The sequence below is a fragment of the Clavelina lepadiformis genome, chromosome 3 (assembly GCF_947623445.1).
Source record: "Clavelina lepadiformis chromosome 3, kaClaLepa1.1, whole genome shotgun sequence".
NCBI classification, from domain to species: Eukaryota; Metazoa; Chordata; class Ascidiacea; order Aplousobranchia; family Clavelinidae; genus Clavelina; species Clavelina lepadiformis.
The window spans coordinates 10,429,929-10,451,798 of NC_135242.1; the positions used below are offsets into that span (position 1 = coordinate 10,429,929).

The window sequence follows — 21,870 nt, forward strand, 5'->3', positions numbered from 1 at the left end:
CTACATTTACCCGGTATTTATGTTATCTTCTTGTGTGGGGTCAAGTGGATACTGATTGTTTTGAAAGTTTTATTTTGACAATATTTCTTCAGAATGGGTGTATGTCACAATCAATATGTTGGTGTTTCAATATGAGCGTTTTGCAAGTATTTCTTGCTTAGGTCATGTAAATTTTTCACAGCTGAGCTCATTCTGTTTTGCCTGAAGTTTTGCAAGAAAGCAAAGCAGAGATGTGGGCCCGCTGTCGGTAGCTTCTAGTAGTACTTTTTCACCTCTCTTTCATTGGTCACGACCATTTTGATCTTTAACCATCTTTACATGATATACTCGAGGTTTTTACTTTGTTATTCTGTTCGTCTTCTATCTTTACTTCCTAGAGACCTAGATCGGGGTTTCCCAAACTAGGGTCCGCGACGATATGACAAAAAATAGAAAAATGTCAGATACAAATAATTGCCGTAGTGATTCGTAATTGAAACGAATTCGTAACCTTTTTCTAATCGTATAAGCAAACCCACCCGCCCCATTGATGCTGTTAGTTTTGTTAAGAAAAATAATTCAGTTTTATTTTTTTTTATCCTTCCACGTTGGTTGCGCAGAAAAATGTGACTCGACATAAGACTGCGATCCGAGAAATAAAAAATTCACAACTAGGGTTCCGTGGCCCAAAACGTTTGGGTAACCCTGACCCTGACCTTAGGTACACATATGCCACTTCCTTTGCTTTTGCCCCCTCTCACTTTCTGTCTTTGTTTGCTTTCTTGTATGGCTCCATAGTTTCTTTACATATATTCTGGTGTCTGCCTTTTTTCATAACTGCATACTGCACCTGGCTCGTAAAAATGTGATTTGGTTTGATTTTCATTTGCGCTGCTGTTGTTCCTGTACAATGGTCTGTTCCAAATTCTGTTCAAAATTCGGGCAATACTAATAAAAATGTGTGTCAATTGGAATTTGCGCAAAAACAAGCTTGGTAACCAAGACTTGAGCGATGAATCACGAGCATCAGACAGGAATCACGACCGAGTTCAAGTCATGCAAAGACTTTCAGCAGTTTGAGGATAAACGTTATAATACCATACCGTCTATTTGCTTCACCATCTTGTCTCTTCTTTTTTCCTCATTTCATTGACTTTTCGTTCCCTTTTAAAATACAATGAACTAATTTAGTGCACCTTCTCAGTCACCTCCCTGTTTCGGCTTGGGGACGGCCAACCAGATCATGCCTTGACACTTCCACACTCGACCGTTTTTGAAGCGTTTCTTTGATTTGAGTTTGGCTTATGGCTTCATCTCCACAAGCTTGTTGCATCTTTTGAATTGTTTCAATTTGATTATTTCCTAGCTTGTGGTGGAACTTTATACAACATTTTTGTTCATGGAGTCCTGTCATTTTGCTTGCGACCAAAAATCAAGGAGCACGCACTATATGGTGTGTACTAAATGTTTTCGAAAAAGAGAATGACATCTACTTGAAATTTTTTGCATTCACGTTAATGGTTGCTTCACTATGCACCAAAACAAATTTGCTGTCGAAGCATTGATTTTGGAGGAAAAGACAAACTCGGATACTTTTTGAACAGATCTCATGTATTTAGCACTATGTACAAGTGATTGCCTGGAGCACATAAAAAAGTACAATTCTTTTAAAATTATATTTAAGCACCTTATAACTAAACCACTCAAGAGTTTATTGTTTTCAAATTATAATAGCTAGGAGTAATAATGTGATGAACAATGACGTTGGTTCTGAACCAACCTCAATAGCTAATGAAGGAGAGAAGGCATTGTTTTTGCTTAAGATGTTTGTTTAAATAACGCCACATATACTAATTTTTTTTTTCTATGTAATGACAGTAAGTACAAAGACATGTTTAAGGTCCTAACAATATAATGGAAAATGCTGTGTGAAAACCCTGGGGACCAAAATCTATATGTCAAAGATAACCTGCAGCATCTGTGCATTCAATATCAACCTGAGCGTTTTTAGTATCTCCTAACCTAAAACTTTTTGTCTGTTGATTTTCTGACAAAAGTTGTTTTTACTGATTGTTTGATCTTTTTTTCTAGTTTACACACTCTACAATATACGAAGATGAAATATTTGCTGGCAACTAATTTTGGATAATGAACTTTTGAATTTTAAAATATTAAAAGAATTAATTCCACATGTATTTATATTAAAAAAGCAGCAATTGTATTTTTGTAGGTATCTCGTTCCTGTGTCATGCACATTTTTCAAGTTTGGAAATGTTACCACCTTTTTTAAACCAGAAGATCAACAAGTAGCATTGCTCTCAGTTCCAGGCATGGGTGCTTTCTCCTTCTCCTTAGATTTTTATAACAGCTCCACTTTCAATGTAAGTTAGTTTTTATAAAAAATTTGCTGAAAGAGGTTACTATGTGTTTTTATCATGTTTAATGGCAGTTTTTGAGTTTTTACTGAGTTAGTTATATTTCTTCAGCTAACATGTGCAAATCATTCATTGCCCACGTTTCACTTCCATACAACATTGCACTTCTTATGCAAGCTGTGTGCATTTTACCTATTTGTTTCAAGACACTTTGTTCAGAGTAAGAAGTTCAGACAACTCTCTAAACTTAGCCCAAGCACACCGCCTGCACACTCATAATACTGTGGAAGCTGATTCCACACTACCACCACTATTCAACATGCCATGTTCTGCAGCACCATAGAGTTTGTTGGTCATGCTAAGCTTTCATCGTTATAGCGCAATTAACACCTCGAGCGTTTTAAATCCTCAAGACTTGGCCGTTTTTTTCAAGTTTGTTGAATTTATACCAGTGGTTCTCAACCTGTGGTACGCGAAGTCATTTCAGGTGGTACGCAGTAAATAAATTTATTTTTAAGTCAAATTACAGTTTTAACAAAACGTTAAGCTAATTTTTTCTAATGTAATAAATGTTTTCATCGTAATGCATAGTTAAATATTTTATATGTCATCAATGCCCTTAAATTTTGCTCTCTGCCCCTCCCTCCCCTCCCAAGGTCCTTGGTTCCCAAGTCTAGATTAACTGGTGGCCCTATAAATTGGATTCAGCTGTATTAGTAGTAGCCCCACACTTAAGGATGAATTGATGAATTGGTAAGAGTGACACAATCAATACGATAATAGTTTGCTTCAGAATAAAATGCAAACTTCCTAATATTAACAGCATTTTTATGTGTCCTACTAGTTGACATGTTGCTGATACATTTTCTATTAATCTGTTAAAGGAAGCAGTTGGTCCTTATGATTATCCTCTTACGTTCACTGTGAACAGTGACATCTATTTTGGAGTTCGTGCTGTTGGTGGAGGAGCTAACATGCAAATTTTTACAATTAATTGTGTAGCACTGCCTAATACCAATGATGATTCCCTGCTTTACACAATGATTAGTGATGGGTAAACTAGTGTTCATTGTTTTCTTCATTAGTAACTGCATAAGTTAGTATGTGATTATTAACTAGATACTAATAGCTTAGCCCAAAATGTAGTTTGTTTACTAACTGTTGGGAGTTACGACTCATACAGAAAACAAATACCAGAGCCAAGACAGTAGAGTAAAAAAAGACTGTAAGAATCAGCAGAACCGTAAATAAGTTTAGTGTTAAAAGGAAGCGACTGGATCTCCAAGTTGTGCAATGGCAACGTTGAAGGTTATGAATTTGTACGTTTTTTTAATTTGCGTTCTCAGTCTTGACCAGCCATAGCTGAAAGGTTTCGTTTAGCAAACTCTATTGTGTGATCTAGAGAGCTCCATCCAACATCCTAAATACACTATAACCATTGTTTAACCGGACATGATCTCCAACTGTCGCTCAACGATTTACTGTCAGTTATCTGCTACTTTGGCTCTGGTATTTGGGAACATTAAGTTTAAATTCATTTTTACCAAGTTTTTTAATTTATATTTTAGTTGTCTTCTCGATGCAACAATGGTACAATATCCTTCTTCTTCATCTATGGAAAATCACTTCAGCATTAAAGCGTTTAAGTTTAGAGAATCTTTACCAAGCCCCGATGGGCCAACAATTGTGCATATATCGGTACATATGTTAACATTTACTTCCATAGGTCTAAAAATTGGTATGCTGTATTATGATTTGTTCATCAAAAGTATATCTATCAGATCACTGCTGTGCGGGGCAGAAATTACAATGCTTAACGACATAGTTATGGCATATTAAAGAATATGCTCATGAACAATTAATGAACAAGTAAAAATGGCAAAGCCCCAAGGGAATAAGAAATGCAAGATGGCAATAATACAATTGTATTATAAGATGATAGATTGGTATTTCTACCAAACCAACAAAATAGTTAGATTCCTAAGCTTAACAAAGTATTTACTAGAATAACCAAAACAACGAAAGAAAAAATGTAGAAGGTATGCTATTACTCACCAACATTCAAGAAATATCTTTAGGTGTATAACATACGAATGGCTAAATTAAACCGCACAAAAGGATTGTCTTGAGAAATCTTGCTTCTACATTCTCTTCTACTTGCTCAAACTATAATACATGGTATGGTACCATACCATACAGAAAAAGTAAACCAGTTTCACTTCATTTGGTGTAAGGGAGACCATGACATTTCAAGTGTTCGCGCCATGCGTATTGTTCCAATTCTTCCAAATTAGTTATTGTGGACTTTGTGTAGTTTTTCTTTGATTGCTTCTAGTTCAGTTTTGAGTTGGAGATTGCCTTTTTGTTAATTTTAACTCTGGGGACAATTTATTCCGCAGTTTCAGTTCATGGGATCCTGATGAGGCTTCAATAATTTTGGGAATCTGGGAAAAGAGGTTTTATTTTCCATCAAGTTCATTAAGTGTTTTAATAACATCCAAGGAAGCTATGGATGGCTATAGGCCAACATGTTTGATTTATGGTTATTTATTTGGAAGTAGCTTTCTTTTAGAGCAAGCTAACGTAACAGCAAATAGATATAAAAGTACTATTATATAAAAAACTATTCACATCGTTGCTGGTTCCTAGCCAAAAGAAACTCGATAAGATTTTGGATGTTGTTAACAAAAAAAATTAAAGCATTAATGTGTTGCTGACACACCTTCTTCTGCTGTTGTGCCAATCCAGGCTTTGATGAACTGTTACAACAAGTTCATGTTGCGAAGCTTTTCCTGATATTGTTGGTGGTGATAGGCTAAAATATTAAAAAACAAACCGCAATAAAGACTTAATGTTAGTTCTTGGAGACTATTACACCTTCCGGACAATAACCAGCAAATATTGCTATACACATCTACTAAAACGCCAAGGTAGGTATTGTATGACACATATTCCAGATAGAAGTTTCACGAAGGATAAAAAATCTGCGTCAAATATAAATATATTCTGAGGGCAATATTGTTGTTTGATAATTGCAAATTAACAAAACTTGTTACATATTTATCATGTTTTTTGTGAACAAGCCTATACCTGATTACCTGAAGTTTATTGTTGCTTTTGGAAAAGTGCCTACAAATTGTACGCCTTATATTGAGAAGTGGGAACATTCTTCTGCCAACACTCCAGTTGTTAACTGTGTCCTTGGAAACTATGGCGAAGATTTCAAAGCAACAGTACTAAATTTACACAAGTCAGTTACATTATGTAAGTGAGGCATGATCAACTTAAAGGAAATGATTCATGGGTAACTGAAGAGACATTCGTCATGAAAAAAAACACAAACTCGTATCTGAACATTTCAATTCACCGAGTTATAATATCAAAGACTTAGCATCGCTGTATTCCAACAACTGCATTGACCCCAAATTCGAGAAATAGTGTATACTATTCATCTCTTCAATCGCATTTCAGCTTGTGTCAAGTAAAAACTGTTGACCCCTAGAATGTCATCATATATTCTCCTTTTCTATTTTGTTGATATCGTGAGCATACAAACAAAACAAAGGTCGGAAAATGTTTGCTGATATTTTGCACGGTTAAAAAAGTATCTGTGAAAATAATATCAATCTAAAGCATTCCCTGTACTTGAAAGTTTATCCAAACTGGCTCGTAACTAGGTCTGAATAAAAATCTGACAAAAAAAGTGGGCAACTTGACAGCTTTTAAGGTCTGGGTTTGTTACCCTGCGTTTCTACTATTTCGGATAAACTACAACATAAGGCAAGGTGCAATCTATAACATTCCATGCCAACGCTATAGCGCAGCCTATACAGTAGAATTTGCCTTATTCGACACTTATAGGGGATAATGAAAAAGTTTCAATTTAATTTATCCCAGGACACTAAAAAAACAACGTTAGTTGGTTGAATTGTCCTGGATTGAATCGTCTGTGGGTAAAATCGCTCCAGCACCTTGAAAAAATACATATAGAAAAGTTAACTGGCAAATCAGTAGTTTTGTTGAAGAAAGAAGGAAAGTATAGCTAACTTAGAGTTAATGATTTTTTCAGCCAAAATGTGTTGCTTTGTATTGGTTGCATTGTGTGACAGCTCAAAAGTAGCATATATGCTTGTTGAGAAGAAAAGGGTTGGAGGAGGTGTTTCTTCTGGAGAGCTGTCTTCTACATCATAATCCTCTTCACGAGCTTGAAGCTTGGTTGTTATGCCATTTTCAGTTACATACTTCCTCACAATTAGCTCCGCATAACCTTTTATGTACTCGTTAAAGTTTGACATCTCTGGAATTAAACCGGTGATTTTTAATCTTTTGCAATCGTGTTTTCAGCAGCACTGACAATTTCTGAGTTTATTCTTATGTGAAAGGAAGAAAGCAAAATTTTTTGTAGCAGTTTCTAATTAAAACTTCAATCACCAAGTTTCAAGCGTGACAGAGAAGGTGATTACAAACGTACAAGTTTTTTTCTGTGATATGCTTTTAAACAACAAATTACCTAGGATCTATAGGTTAGGTTTTGGTTCTTGTATTGGGAGGCAAGAGCACCAGCTTAACATTGGTGAAACTGCTGACATTAGGATCGGCTGTAATTGTTGACAATAAGCATAATTTTTCTAATTGCTGTTTCGCATTTTAAACTTTTATTATCCAAGTTAGGAAAATGGAGATCATCCATGCATTGGGGCTGGATTCGTGGATTTATAGCACCTTGGAATAGGTGATTTTCCAATAAGAAGAAGAGTTTAAACAATTTTTCACTCACCATACTGGCTGTCAAAAGTACAATCAATCCTATTTTGATAACTTACCCGAGTGCAAGTTTTTTCTCAAAAACGTGTGCTCGATCAGGCTAACTTTTGTAAAAAAGACTTGTTTCATCAGCCTATGTTTAACCTACTCTTGTGAAAAAGTTTAGAAAGACTATTTTCATGGCAATCATCCACACCCACTTCATTAGCCACCACTACTTTGCCGTGCAATTCCTTGCATGCACATTCTTCTCGCGACTCTCATTGGTTTATAGTTCATATCTAACATTTCAACTATAGTGTGTCCCGAGATGCAAGTAAACTCTTGCGCCTTAAAAGCCGGCATTTCTCCACCAACAGTTATTTTTGTTTTCCATTGAACAGCCAAGCACTTAAGTAGCGGCTCATCTACTTGACGAAATCCATCTGTTGAGTCACCAGCCGAGTGGTAATAGCACAGAGCTTGCAATAATGCGGTGGTGCTCTGTATTTGATACCCAGTGGCGCTATCATTGTAATTCCCTTTGAGAATGACTTTAAAGACACTTGCTCCTGTTCAGTGGACCTGGTAAACAGTTCTAAATTCAGGGAACACCATAAAAAAATACTTGCGTTGAGAGTCATTGCCGGGTTTGCTGGAGATGCTAACACTAGTAAGATGACTACTACTATAAATGCTAAAATTCTTATATTTTGCACCATCTTAAGTGGATATCTTAACTTTTTAAGCTTAAAGTGAGGGGCAATTCCAAAAATATGTTGGCCTCAAATTAAAGAGTAGTTGTCAGTAAAAATAACTGTAAATGGACTTTTAATAATATGTAGTGGTTAAGCAGTTATTGTCAAAATTTTATCGAAATTTGGCCTTCTTCTATGACAAAGAGGGCAATCATTTTGACATCACAATGTAAAACAATATGCTGATGACTGGGGTTTGTGTTTGGTATGGTACGATAGTAGCATAAGTATAGTAGGATAAGTTATTGGTAGCAGGTAATATTTATTACTAAACTGCACTTTAGGGTAGCATCTACGATATATTAACGAGTACAAATACACCAACTGTAAGCTAGTTTAGGTTTATTTAACGCAAAATCTTCCTGTAACACATTTAAGTGCGCTATAATTATATCTATTACTCTTTCCCTGTCGGCCGCAGGAAACTAATAAGAACCACCCTCCTTGTTGTAGTCAATGACTGCTTAACCACTACACATTAGTACAAATCCTTTAACCAGTATATTTGCTGACAACTACTCCATGATTTAAGGCCAACTTGTTTCTGGACTTGCCCCTTACTTTAACCAAATATTTTACAAGATTCCTATTTGTACTAGACTGCGATCCTTGCGCTTTATTTTTTACAGTGTTCTGTGATGGTTTGCACTGATAATCTTCAAATTACACGATGCTCTCAGGGATGTGTAAATACGGACATCTCAGTACGGAAAAAAAGAAGTTCCAATAACAAATTTTATCGGTAAGACTCAGTGTCAATGATCAGACCAGTTGGCAAATTTGAACAAGGTCACTTCAAATTGTTTTACAATTTTTTTGAAAACTTTTTAGTAGGTTAGTGTTACACTGATGTGGATAATATAAGATTTGTTATTGGTTGAATTTTCAATTTCCTTGAGGCTTTTCAATGACAATTAACAATGCAAATTGGCAAGTAATGCGGCATTGCTTATTTAACATTGGGATAATCTTGCTTAAACTAACATTGCATTGACTATATATAGATTCATATGCACTGGAAATTTTATAGGTATTGCCCAAGTGGTTGAAATCAAGACATTGTAATATACTATCACTAGGTTTCACAGTGGTTGCACCTACACCGGATTGCTCACGTTCAGGGTTTGGGACTGCACCGAACAAGAATTACAATACATAAGGATATACGTAGCCTATGTACATACAGAAATTTTTTATAGTAGAACCGTCAGGTGTCAGGATAAGACCGTAATGCTATTTGCACTAACATAATAAAAGGGCATTATTTGGCCACGCACCTTCACAAACACCATTTTTGGGGTCATTGGCATTTTCACATCTTTATTCCTATTTGTGCATCGAATTTTGTTGTGTAATGAATGGTTGATGTGTACTGTGCTACTTGACGTACAACAGTAACATCAGTCAATGTTATATGCTTGCGGCTGTCATTCCTTTATAGAGTGATATAGATAGTGAAGTTGACGCTGTTGAAGCTATTCCTCGATACTGACAAATCTTATCTCAAGGCGTGAATAGTTGCTGGTTAGTAGTTGTCCTAGGAATGACTTGCATAGATTTAGATAAACACATATTTGTAGCGGCCTGGGTGGCATTTTTAATACCATTACATCATTCTTGGAAAAGAGTTTTCCAGTTAGTGATTGGAGTTTTTTATTACCATTACATCATTCTTGGAAAAGAGTTTTCCAGTTAGTGATTGGAGTTTTGTTTTTTGATAACATTGCAATTATCGTTGGATATTTGAAAACTTGCTCTGAATAACTTCGTGTGAAAACTCCTTTTAGTACGTTATCAGGTCGTTTCAAAACGCGCCAGTTTTAACTGAATGTAACCTCCATTGCCAACGCATTGTTTTTCTCGTTCACACGTTTTGAAATGTTAGTGCTTTTTTGTCGGATATTTCCGCTCACATCGCTCCACGTTTTATAAGCTCGAACTTCTATGCGAGAAATCGTCAGACGGAGAGATACAGAGAATTGTACGATCGTACTACGTTAGTCATGGTGATTGCAATTTAATAGACATCTTATTAGCAGTGGTATTACTATGTTTTTGGTTATGCGTAAAATTGAGAAAGTGTACAGCACCTACAATAAAAACCTTTTCTGGTAAACTGTATCGGTTGTAATATAAAAACTTTCGGCTGACAAGAGGTTAGAGAATTCTAACCGCACGCAACAATAGAGTCAGACAATTAATTCAGCAGGTAAATTAAATCAAAATAACATAAGTTAAGACCGATAAGCTCGGCATCTGCTGCGTTAACCACTGCATATTAATTTTCCAGTTGTTTTATTAGTTCAACTGTCTGGGCTAAAAAAACGTCACATACGTTGTCAATACAAATTACTACATCTTTGACTGTTGAAACTCTAGGAGTGTCAAGACAGAGATACAATTCTTTTAAAAATACAATTTTCCTGAGGATAAATAGCTATCAAGTATAAGATTTGCAACCAAATACGGGCATCATAATGCAAAGAAATCACCCTGACGTCAAAGCTGTATGCGATTACTTATAAGTTAAGTCTTCATGATCTATAGGAAAATATATTTAGCCTAATAGGTAGGTTATGTGCTTTGTACATTTTGGATGGGGTGGTCAAACGCGGAAATAAAAAAAATTCAAATAGAGTTTGCTCCTTCGGTGTTCGTGTTTCTCATCTGTTTTGACAAGGGGGGAAATACCACTTCTGTCCCCAGGCACTGAAATCCCTAAGTACGCTACTTATTCTGTGTGGGTGCAATCCTTTGTTGAAAGTAGAATAATTTTTTTACCTGAATGATCCCGTAATTTGTTAATCTTAACTGTAACAAAGCTATCTGGAGTAAGTCTACTTTTTCCCACTCTGTATTGTACATTTTGAAAACATGAAAAATATTACTCGAAAGATTTCCAGTACAAACGTTAATAGTAAATATCCTCCCCATGTCCCTTGTTGAGTCAGCTGCACTTCTTCCTTTTTCGTACTGCGACCATTTAAAAAAAATCAAATTTGACCTATAACCCCTTACAGAAATTTTGATTTATGTAACGTAATGTTACGGCAAATGTAGCAAACAAGGTTGTAATAACTTCGCTTTTTCGCCATAACGTCGTGAAGCATTGTTTAATTTGATGCTAATATAAATATCGAACTTGTTCTAGCCATCAACGACTATTAGACACCCAAAAATACTCGCCAAACTCTTCGCTGATGATCATATACCATACCACGTGCAGCAATATGTAAAGCCGTTTCGTCAATTATCATTAAAGCAGTTTAGAGCAGAACAACTACATTTTTCTTTCGCAAATAACTATCATCTAAACATCGCATTTTTACTATGAATTGAAGGCAGTTAAGAAAATTATCTAAGTTAAAATGAAACAAAATTAAAAAACTTCACAAAAGTCTCGCGACCTCCAGGTTGAAAACCCATGCTCCAAAACATGTCAAACAAGCCATAGGCTTGTACCAGTCTAGGTTTTTGTGTTGTTGTAACTTATTTCATGCAACTGATAATTGCAGACTAATTTTGCTAAGCATTTTTTTCAATGCTTGCGACACCTTGGCATTACACTATTACCGGTACAGCATAACGGAATGACATTGCAAATAGTTCCGGCTTACTTCCACCACTGGTGCAGTCTCGTATAGGCAAAATGCCGTAGCCACCCTATCACTGCCTGATCTAAGGGATGGTTCCAAGAAAGTAGTTTGTGAGATTTAAACTACCTTAATCACTAACACACTTGCAGTTGTTTGTGTGGTACAAAACGTGAGATACAATACCACTAACTAAGAAATAGAATGCGCAGTCAGCGACAGGCAATAAATCAAAAACTATTGCTGTGCCGTATATATGAGCATATAAGCCCACGTTTGAAGCAATACTTCCAACCCTAAAACAAATCAGTGAGCTTATACGCCTAACCTATTTTTACAGTGCTAAAATTGTTCATACTACTTAGGTCATAATCTCGCCGGTAAGAAAACTGACAGTTTTGCACTGAAAATAGAAGCAAACCAAATCTATATGGGAAAAGTTGCAAGTTTAGAATTTTGTCCAGAAAATTATTGGCAGTCAGCGTAACTGAAATGCGTTATTGTGGATATCAACTTTGTTAATCGCAATAAAGACTGTGAATGTCTTCATCCACAACATACGTCTTCTACAGTATATTTCCTATTTCAAGAATTATAAGGCGCAAAACAACTGTTTACTTGATGGCATACCTTGAAAAAAATTTTGTTGCATGGAAGACCTTAAATTTTTAAACCATCTTTCTTTGTTTTGAAGCAATTCATATAATCTTTTTCTGGCATAATGGGTCTGCTTGTCTACGCCTATTTTTATATTGAGAATTGCCTGGTGTTTGCGTCTGGACCTAACGTGGCATAGTTAGCTGTAACGAATTAAATAGAAACGTGAAGCTGCTTTGTCAAGAATTTTTCGGTTCTTGTCTATCTATGTCTATCCATTCGCAACAGTGATAAACACAATATTGAGGAATAAACAAGAAATGGGTAAATCATTTGTCAAAATTCTCATGACCTTGAAATTGTATATAAAATATACTGATATTTTTGTGAAAAGCAAATTAGTCCACTGTTATAAATATGCCAGATGAGCAATTGCTTTCGAGATGTTTCAATGAAGTTAATGATTCAACCAATAATTGTACAACTTTTCCCTTGCTCACCGCAGGAAAAAGAAAAATGTAAGAGGGCTGATTTGCCATAAACGTTAAAATTGCTGTTTTAGAGAAATTCGCTGTAGGTTTATATATCGGCGTATACGGTAGTTGGAGTAAATGTGACCGCTGTGTTAAATATGTTAACACATCAAGTTACTACTGTAATTCTCAACTGCGAATTCATGGGCTAAAATAAGTCCGCTAGGGGGGAGGAAGAGAACTGAGTGAGTCTGAAACTACATTTCTGCCAATTTTTTTATTTTCCATTCAATTTTTTACTCAGCGCTTGTTACGCACAACCCTATTTGCTGCGATAACTGCCACAAGATATTACCACCCTATTAATTCACCAATAACACCGTAATTAACCACACAGTAACTCTGCAGTCATCGCTTGGACATACACTTTGACTGTGTTTGCGCTGATTTTACGGTGGACTACTTCAACGCATAGCTGAATCGTCTGCAAAGCATCCTCAACAAGCAAGCAGCAAAATTAAGGTGCTTCAAGACGAAGTAAAGGATGTAACATAACACAATGCAAAATGCTGTAGACGACAACCAAAAACTGTTATCTGTGTTGTCATAAACCCTCACGACCAAAACGAGGACATCATTGTGAAAGCACTACTTCTCGAAGATTTCAACAGAGTTGGTGGCATACGTCGAAATATTTCATTTTGTCATTATCTCCGTTTCTCTGATGGAAGGCAACTAACTCTACATAACCAATTCTCCCGGAGCGTTTCCCACGCTCCAGTCATCTCAGCTCAGGGATTAGAGATCCAGGGGTGGATTAAGACTGGGAGGGGCCCACGGCTAAAATTGAATCATCGACTCCTTTCCTAAGGTCGGTCAGTATCAGTATAGGTACTACAGTACTAACTGAGTCGTCTGATATTGTGCAATGCACAAAGTTTAACGATCACTCATTGCAACGCTCGTTATTGTACCCTGGTCGATAGTAGTAGGCGCTACACAAGAAATAGATTTGTTTATGTTCCTAAGATCGAAAAGTTGTGCAGACACAACCTTGCCAGTTGACTCTCCAGAATCACTTAGCAGCTTGTGTCAGCGGCATAGTATTGTGGTGATACATCCTTTTCTATAAATTAAATAAATATCGCATTCGCTTACAAAACGGTTTTCAGACCAGGTATAGAATTATGACAATTGTCAATGTTCTTCGAAGTAAATATAGACACAAATTTCAAAATGAATACTTGTACAATAAATATTGACCATTTAAGAAGCTATAACAAATGCTTGAAAAAGGTAATATATAATTATAATCATCACAAATATCATATACAAAACTCAGTGAAATGCAATCCGATAACAGCATATAAATCCAATAAAAGCGTAATATAATCCTTACTTCAATGTTATCACATAATAAACTTTCTACATTGCTTCTATAAGATGAAACGAACATATAAATGATAAAATGCCATAACTACCCTATCGTTGTAGGTGAATTGATAAACTTAAATTTAAAGAAATATCTGCTTGTTCTGACTTCTAGCTTTAAAAGCGCTCAACAGTGAATTTTCAAAATACGGCAGCACAATTCGAAGACTTGTACAACACTTGATTGCGCATATTAACCATGAGCGAGACCACGCGATAAATCACAAGCTAAATCTGGAGAAATATTATGACAATTTACGATGGAAACAGGGCTTCGGAGCCAGTTTTTTGAAAGATAGCTCAAATTTTAACAGCAACCCTTCACGAACGTTTTGCCTCTTTGGCACCATGTGGTTAGGCAGATGCAGAGCAAGCTGGTGTTTACTGTTTATACAATAGCTGCATCTGTCGATTAATGGCAACCCTTCACAAACTTGACAAGGTGTTGCCTCTTTTGCGGTACCATTTCTAACTTACCATGTGGTTAGGCATATCGAGAGCAGAGCAGTATGTGGTTCTGACAGCAAGACAGTCTGAAAGTACGAAATACTAAGAAAATTATTTTCATTTTTAACTTTTTTAATAATTGTACCTTGCTTTTTGTTGATCATTAGTAGGCTACCCGTACCTTGTGATTAGATCTTCTACTCAATGCTAAACTAAATTTTAGTGCACTAATTGGTTTTAAAAACTTTACGAAGTATGAGTAAGAAAACTAATAAATCTGCCATTGCCGGTCATTTTAAGAAAGTGAATAGAAAAGGTTATATTTGTCAAATTGAAAAAATGGAAACATTTGTAGAGCCAAATTGATACAAAAACATTCAATTTGAAACGCCACATGGAAAAAAATGACCTTGACATTTTGAAAATTGTTGCTGAAAACGTAAAAGAGAAGCAAGAAACTGCTCAAAATAACCTTACGAGTAAACAAAAGAAGAATTCGAACAGTATCTTATTCAACTGGTTGTGGACAATGGAATACCTCTTACGCTCTTCTCTTCACCGGCATTTGTAGGTTTTCATGGATAAATGGCTGGAAAACTTGGTGTTTCGCTATCAGGCTTTAGAAATATTCTTTAAAAACTGCGTTTCAAAATTGTACAGCATAAATTGCCGCTCTTGTAGTAAAGAAACGTATTGCAAATATGAAGACCTTTTGAAACAATTTTTGTGCTCTGCGCTTTTTCGGCGAGCTTTATAACATGAGAATTGTAGATATAGCGTTTAAAAGCGTTTTTCTTTCACTCTCTACGAAACTTTAAGTACGCCATTAAGCAAGTGTTTGGTGACATAACGTGTCCTCCTTTTAAGTGATATATCTAATCCTAAACCAATCTAATGTATCGATCATACAGACAGTGGAATGGCTGAGACAATTTTTGGCAATTTACTATGAGTAAAAAAGTGATGAGTTGTGTGTTTGGTTCGTTTGCTGGTCATCAGTTATTTTGCCAAGTTGAAAGTCAGCAGTTACAGATTTGCGCAAATATCTAAACCTTTTCCAAATTGCCACATCTCTACAGGCTAACACAAGGTGCTATTGATGATAGATTATGGAGATTAATAACCAATTCTAGAACAGCATAAATGATTCACCAATTATTTATCATGTTGTTGGATATTTGAGTTAAAAGTTGAATGATACGAGCTATTTGTTTGAAAACAGGAACGAATGGATGTAGTCCAAATAACATACGCTGTAGCTCCAGAACTAACCCAAGTTAAACCGCAAAACGGAAGATTTGAGTTGTTCGTAAAGATCCTTTAAGTTTTTAGCCAAAACGAGTTTTTTTTGATGCGGAAAAGTTTTAAAATAACTTCAATCGCATTGATGCTTTAAACTTGGGTATTCATGTGACATTGCTTCATGTTTGAGGCAAAATTACACGTTTTAGTTTGGCTGGTTAGTGTTAACAAAGAATTATTCAAGAAAAATTTCATCCATTGTGAGTTTTCGAAGAAGCAAACAAAGATCATTATAAAGTTAGCAGTTTCGGTCCATGACAGCATATTCAGGCGAGTTGACATTTGAATTTGTGCAACATCTAATTTAGTAAGAGAAATGGAAGTTTACATTCTGACGTAATAATTTTAAAAAGTGGAAACGTAAAAGAAAGTGCCAGACGTGAATTTTTTTTACAATTTTTCAATGCAATATGGGGCATGCATTGTGTGTTTCTTTGTTGTGCAATAATGTTGCAGTGTGATCTCCTAAGTTAAGTAACTCCACTTGACTGCTTACCTTGCGGTTGATGGAAATAAAGAAACACTACGTGTTCAATACCCAGTGGCATTAACGATACTTGCTCCTGTTCAGTGGTCCTGGTGTATCGCCTAATACCCGCCTTATGTGTCCTTCAAGTTTCTTTGTCTCCAATAGCATTCAGCGTAATTTTTAATAGGGTTACATGCGATTTTTTGGTCATTGTACCAATCTAAAAATTTTTACGCAGTAGCCCTGGAGACTGGATCCAACTGAGTTTCATAAACTGGAAAAACTTATTGTATTACTTATCTTTCTCTTTTATACTCATTTCTAAAAGCTACATTTCAGTTTTAAGCGTCAAGTTGTCGATGATGATGATGATGATGATGATCAAAGTGTTGACCTTAATGTAACAGAATCTCCTATCCAGCAAGTGGCTAGCAGGGATATAAACATTGTACTGGATATAAATGTAAATACAGGTAAAATAAGATTTTGCATTTATTGTTGATTGTTTAAATGAATGGTACTTTTTAAAGTTATTGTTGAAACAGTAAAATCAAAAATGGTTATTGCAAAATTAGCGTAACACAATAACTTAAAAATGTATTAACAAAACTTTATCGACTTTCGAGAATTCTCAGCAATGACAAAATCATCAATTAACCGATTAGAGATTACTATAGTGATCCATTTACCAAGGCAGGTTCAACATTGTTTTGTTGAGGGGTCATTATTCAAACTTTTTAATATCTACGTGGATTGCATTAATTTTTTTACCAGAAAGGGAAAGGGAAAAAAGGGAACACCACAGGATGTAAGTTATAAAAGCAACAGAGCAGTTCATGAATGTTTGTTGTTGCACGTAAGCCTCTTCTAATGCGTTCAGTTTAATTTTGTCTTGAGTTGTTCTGTAGCAGTATTTTTCAAGTTTTACAAGAATGAATTTTTTACCTTTTTCCTTTTCATCCACTTGATGCCGTTGTAATTTTTATGCTCCGACTTTCGTTTTAAGTAACACCTTAGTTACCCCAAACGACGTACAAATAAAACCAAATTCTTTGATTCTTTATTATTGCAATTTTTAAGTTTTTCAAATTGCCAATTACATGCTTGTAAGCGATAATGCATTCAATGTTTTGAACTGGATAGGCTAAAGTGAGCTTATTTGTTCCACAGCGAGTGTGTTTAACTCAGCAAGTTCCATTTAAAAAAGCACAAAATAGATGGCGTCAAAATATAACCTGTGTCAGAAGTTGACTCAAAAAATATACGTTTTCACTATATTTCACCGGAGAATCTTATGTTTGAAGCTATATTTTGCAGCTTCTTGTTAGGCTAACTTTGCGTGCTCATTCTCTTAACTGGCACCTTTTTCAACGGTTTATGAGACCTATAGAAGCGGTGAAATAATCACTTTCGCAATAATGCAGCACGTGTTTTATACCCAATGATGCTATTGTTGCAATGTCCTTGGGCAAGGTATTAATGATGTTTTTTTTGTATTTAAAGTTATTTCCCTTTATAACTCCAGCATGATAGTGATAGAGTACTACGTCTCATCAGGATTTTTCATTCATCCAGTAAATTTTGCTTTAGGGCAGTTTCGGCCGTATATTTTCGAATTTGTGCCTTACACTTGGACCCGCTTCCAGTTTTGTTTGAAACACAACACTCTCCAAGTTTCATTTACTAATTATCACTTAAGACATCATAATACATCACCCAGAAAGAAAACTTTTTATAACGTTTGGCACTGTGAGCCCTTAAGCATTTGTCTACTGCAACCTAGTAAAACTAAACAACTCGCATTGTTAGTTTAAGGATTACGTTTTATCATTAAATTGAAAGTGTCATTTCTTTGGTCGGCCTTATTGGTTTCCTTGCTTAATTAAGCTTGTTTCAAGAAGGATTTTGATAAATTGTGAAAAGCTGTCTAAAAACAATGCACTCACCTCTAAAATACTATCTGGCTCCACTGGTTAGCAAACGCTGAGTTAAAATTGCAAAGTGAAAAAGTTTGCTTGTGATATATTGTTGAAGATTTTGAAGTAATTTTGAATTTCTAATATTTCCATTGCCAAGATAAATGTTAGTGTTACCATAGGTGCCAAATTTTTAAAATCGTTAATGATGTGATTAATGATTAATGACAAAACTTGTGATGTCACTACGACAGAGTTTTTTTGCAATAAAAGTTTTGTTTAAATACTTAGAGCAGTATAAAATAGTTTACTGATATGGGGCAAAAAGAGACTGAAAATGCCCGAGAGTGAACTTCTTGGTCTAGATTAGTCAAGTTGTTTGACAACATGCTGCTGCTGTTGCATTGACTGTCGGCCATAAACTTTTACTGTTTAATACAACTAAATACAGTGAAACCACAATTGATTAGCCCTTGTCCATCTGATCAGCTAAAAATTTGTTTTATCAAAAAGACAATTACTTCGGAATTCTGACCTCATTTCTCTTAATGCACAGTTTAGATACGTAAGCAAGAATGTAGGTCAAAAAGATGGCGCAGATAAAGATTGTTGCTCACTTACGCATCTTAAATATAACACATTAATATGATAACAATATTAGACAAAGAAATATATTACCTTGTAGGCTATTTTTCAGAACATTATACAGTATATACTGTACAATAACTCGAGACTTTCACTGAATTAAAACTTCAAAATAAACCATGAGAGAAATAGCCTAAGAAAGAGCGATTAGCTCTGAAGTCAATGATTATATCTAATAATTAATTTCGCAGTTGGTTGTATGGTATCATGTCCAGTAGTGGCTTTAGGGTGAGGCGAGCGAGGCGGTCACCTTGGGCCCTCCCTGTTTGTGTATACGCACTCTAAAAGAACGAGCATTGCATACGAATAGGCGTGTTAATTATTGTTAACTATCCGAGGTAATACAGGAAAGAAGTTATTCCTTGGTTAATGCTAATTATATCTGTATGAACTATATCTAAAATATGGGAAGACTTTATGTAAATTGGTACACTACTGCTTTGAGATTACTTTCATATAGCGTGATGCTAAACGGTTACACTATTTAAAACATCATGCCAAGGCAAACAAAAAAGTTGTGTTCTTTGATGGTAAGCCTCTGAGGTATTAGACGCTCCGCAGCAACAAAGAAATGCACAAAAAAATCTCGGGAAGTATGTTATTTGAGAGAAAAGCAAAATTTTATGCATTTTAGAACATGTTAATTCAAAAATTTCGGGAGCATGCCCAGGACACCATAGGATAGATTGCTACGTCTCCCTTAATCCTATGGTCCCAAACTTAAGTCACTCCATGCCTCGCCTTGGGCTCCCCAAGTCTTAGTACGATGTTGGTGATATCTTATCGCTCGAGCCCTAGTTACCGAGCTAGCCTTTGCACAAGTTTATACTGTCATAAAGTTGTTATTCGGTTTATGTAAATAGTATTGTCCGAAATTTTATAACTATTCAGCAGAACAACTGAACAGGAGCAAGCGTCGCTACGAGCATTACAACAGTAGCGCTAGTTGGAATTGAACACAGAACACGTGCTGCATTATTGCAAGTCCAGCACTCTAACCAATCGGCTATCGATCCGAATAGTGTTTTTCTCTAAATTCGTTCTGAAATATTTCATAATGATTTCAAGCTAACGATACGTTAAAGGTTAAACCTCATGATTAATTTTTACATTACATGTTCAGGGTATATTGCACTGCAAACAGAATTGTAATCAAGTCTTTGCATTTAAAATTTACTTCATATGTCAATATGTGTCATGTCATGACCGTCTCCAAATTATTCTGGTTGATAATTTTTTAGAAAAAAATTCCTTTTTTTTCCTAAAGCTTTACTTTAGTAAAATATGACATTTTACTTCAATCAAGGTAAGTCATGAAGAAATGTGACTTGAGCCTAGGGTTACCATATTTGAAAAGGCCAAATTCCTGAAGGTCTCAATGACCACCCTTCGCGACACCAAACACGTGCTATACGAAATTTTACAGTAGCCTATGTTCTTATATTCTACCAATTCAAACGCTCATGTTACAAGAGGGAAAAAAGCATAGAAATGTCACATTTGTTTAGTTCAACAACTTTCTGTTTTATTATTATTAGGCCTTTTTATCTACTTAACTAAAATAAGACCAATTTTGCTACATTCACTACCTAAAAGTTACGAAATACAAAGGTAGGTCTAGTCACTATAAATCAAACAGCAAAATTGATTTCACAAAATAAACTAGCCTAGACGAATGATTCGAAAAATACTATGGTGCAAAGCAAAGTTAACCAAAAAATCACACTAGCGTGAGGCCTTTCAGCCAATAGGCCTAAAAGTCTGTAAAAAGTTGAAATTTTCATTTTCACGACACAATGTTACATTATTTGAAGTTAAACATAAAAAATTTTCAACACCGAAATTCCAGACGTTTGGCAGCCCTATTCAAGTCATATTTGCGTCGTTGCAACGCTTGCTGCAAATCTAGTAATAATAGCGTGTCACTGAATTTTGGAATTTTAGATTGCAACAATATTGCCTTGCCCAGTATACTGTCAGTGGTGATATTAACATGCGCTATACAAAATTATACTGTCAAGCAGATTAACATAAATTTTTTGTTGTAGTTTTCATATGCATTGACTCTAAATGTTTAGTTGTCTGATATTAAATCACATAAGGTAGTCTAAACAGTGTGAAAAAATTTATTTGTTTATTTCATGCTTTGTCCACAACTTATAGGTTAACCTTTAGGCTATCATACCATCAGGCAATAAATACTAAATTTGTTTTCACATAGTTGCACCTGAAGAGAAAACTACCAATGGAAACCCCACACCAACTATTATTCTTGTTGCAGCTGGAGTGGTTGGTGTAGCTTGTTTCTTTCTGGTTGTTATGTGTTTTATTATATGTTATCATAATAAGTACATACGTCCTCGTAATGAAGTATTGCCATTAGAGCAACATAATGAAGCTACCTATGTTCACGATGTGTTCTTACCTAGCATTGACCTAGCTTTTAACCAAGTTAATTCCATGCATAGTCACATTCCTGTAGAAAGCACAGTAAATGAATTTATGTGGTCAAGGCGTATCATTAATGGGCACAACGCTGCTATTTTTGCCCAGTTTCCTACTTACAAAAGTCAATTGTAAATTATGCGGTGTTCATTTACAATTTTTTGAAAATGATGGTTTTCACATTTGGTAGTTTCAATCTTACTCAGATGTTTTTTTGTAATTGCTTTCTTAGTACTACTTTTTATTAGCAAACATAAAGCTTAAAGATATTTCATGTGTGTTATACAACGTTTAAACATTTGATATGGCCCAGGGCCATAAAAACTATGACCATGGTCAGATGCAGTTATCTTGAAACAATGAGATAAAGGCAACGGTGGATGTTAATAAATTTACGGTACTTGTATTTAAGCAAAATCATTTTTTCATATTTTCTTCGTGAATAAATATATATATGTGTAAGTGTGTGGTTTACAGTATATGGAAAAAGGTTTTCTGAAATGAAGCCTAAAAATCTCACGAGGATTTTTTCCCATTTGTCTTTAGAATTAGACCACTTTTATTGCAATAATGCGGCCCTACATAAGTTCAGTTTAGAGGTTTAAAAAAGCTCCGGTTATGATTAGTGTTGTTTAAGGCAATTCGGAAAGGGAGAATTCGAAATTTATGTGTGAAAAGTGTCGGTACAAAAAACTTT

The 21,870-nt window shown here is 35.3% G+C and overlaps 1 protein-coding gene and 1 long non-coding RNA gene across 3 annotated transcripts in view; one reads left to right on the forward strand and one right to left on the reverse strand.

The window, feature by feature from the left end:
• LOC143448710 (uncharacterized) overlaps nucleotides 1–21,635 on the forward strand; it is a 92,741-nt gene extending 71,106 nt beyond the window's left edge. Inside the window, exons 12-17 of one of the 2 annotated variants that reach the window (XM_076948557.1) lie at nucleotides 2,210–2,360; nucleotides 3,239–3,408; nucleotides 3,923–4,052; nucleotides 8,485–8,597; nucleotides 16,507–16,640; nucleotides 20,950–21,635. In XM_076948557.1, coding sequence (XP_076804672.1) covers nucleotides 2,210–2,360; nucleotides 3,239–3,408; nucleotides 3,923–4,052; nucleotides 8,485–8,597; nucleotides 16,507–16,640; nucleotides 20,950–21,308 — 1,057 coding nt within the window. In that variant the 3' untranslated portion in view covers nucleotides 21,309–21,635. The remainder of the gene's footprint in view (nucleotides 1–2,209; nucleotides 2,361–3,238; nucleotides 3,409–3,922; nucleotides 4,053–8,484; nucleotides 8,598–16,506; nucleotides 16,641–20,949) is intronic. The other variant, XM_076948558.1, reaches the window with a different exon arrangement.
• On the reverse strand, nucleotides 4,317–5,821 carry LOC143448711 (uncharacterized). Its single transcript, XR_013114477.1, has 3 exons — nucleotides 5,453–5,821; nucleotides 5,077–5,169; nucleotides 4,317–4,798 (listed from the first exon to the last, which is right to left on the reverse strand). It is a non-coding gene; the product is annotated as an uncharacterized LOC143448711 (long non-coding RNA).
• Nucleotides 21,636–21,870: the final 235 nt, after the last annotated feature.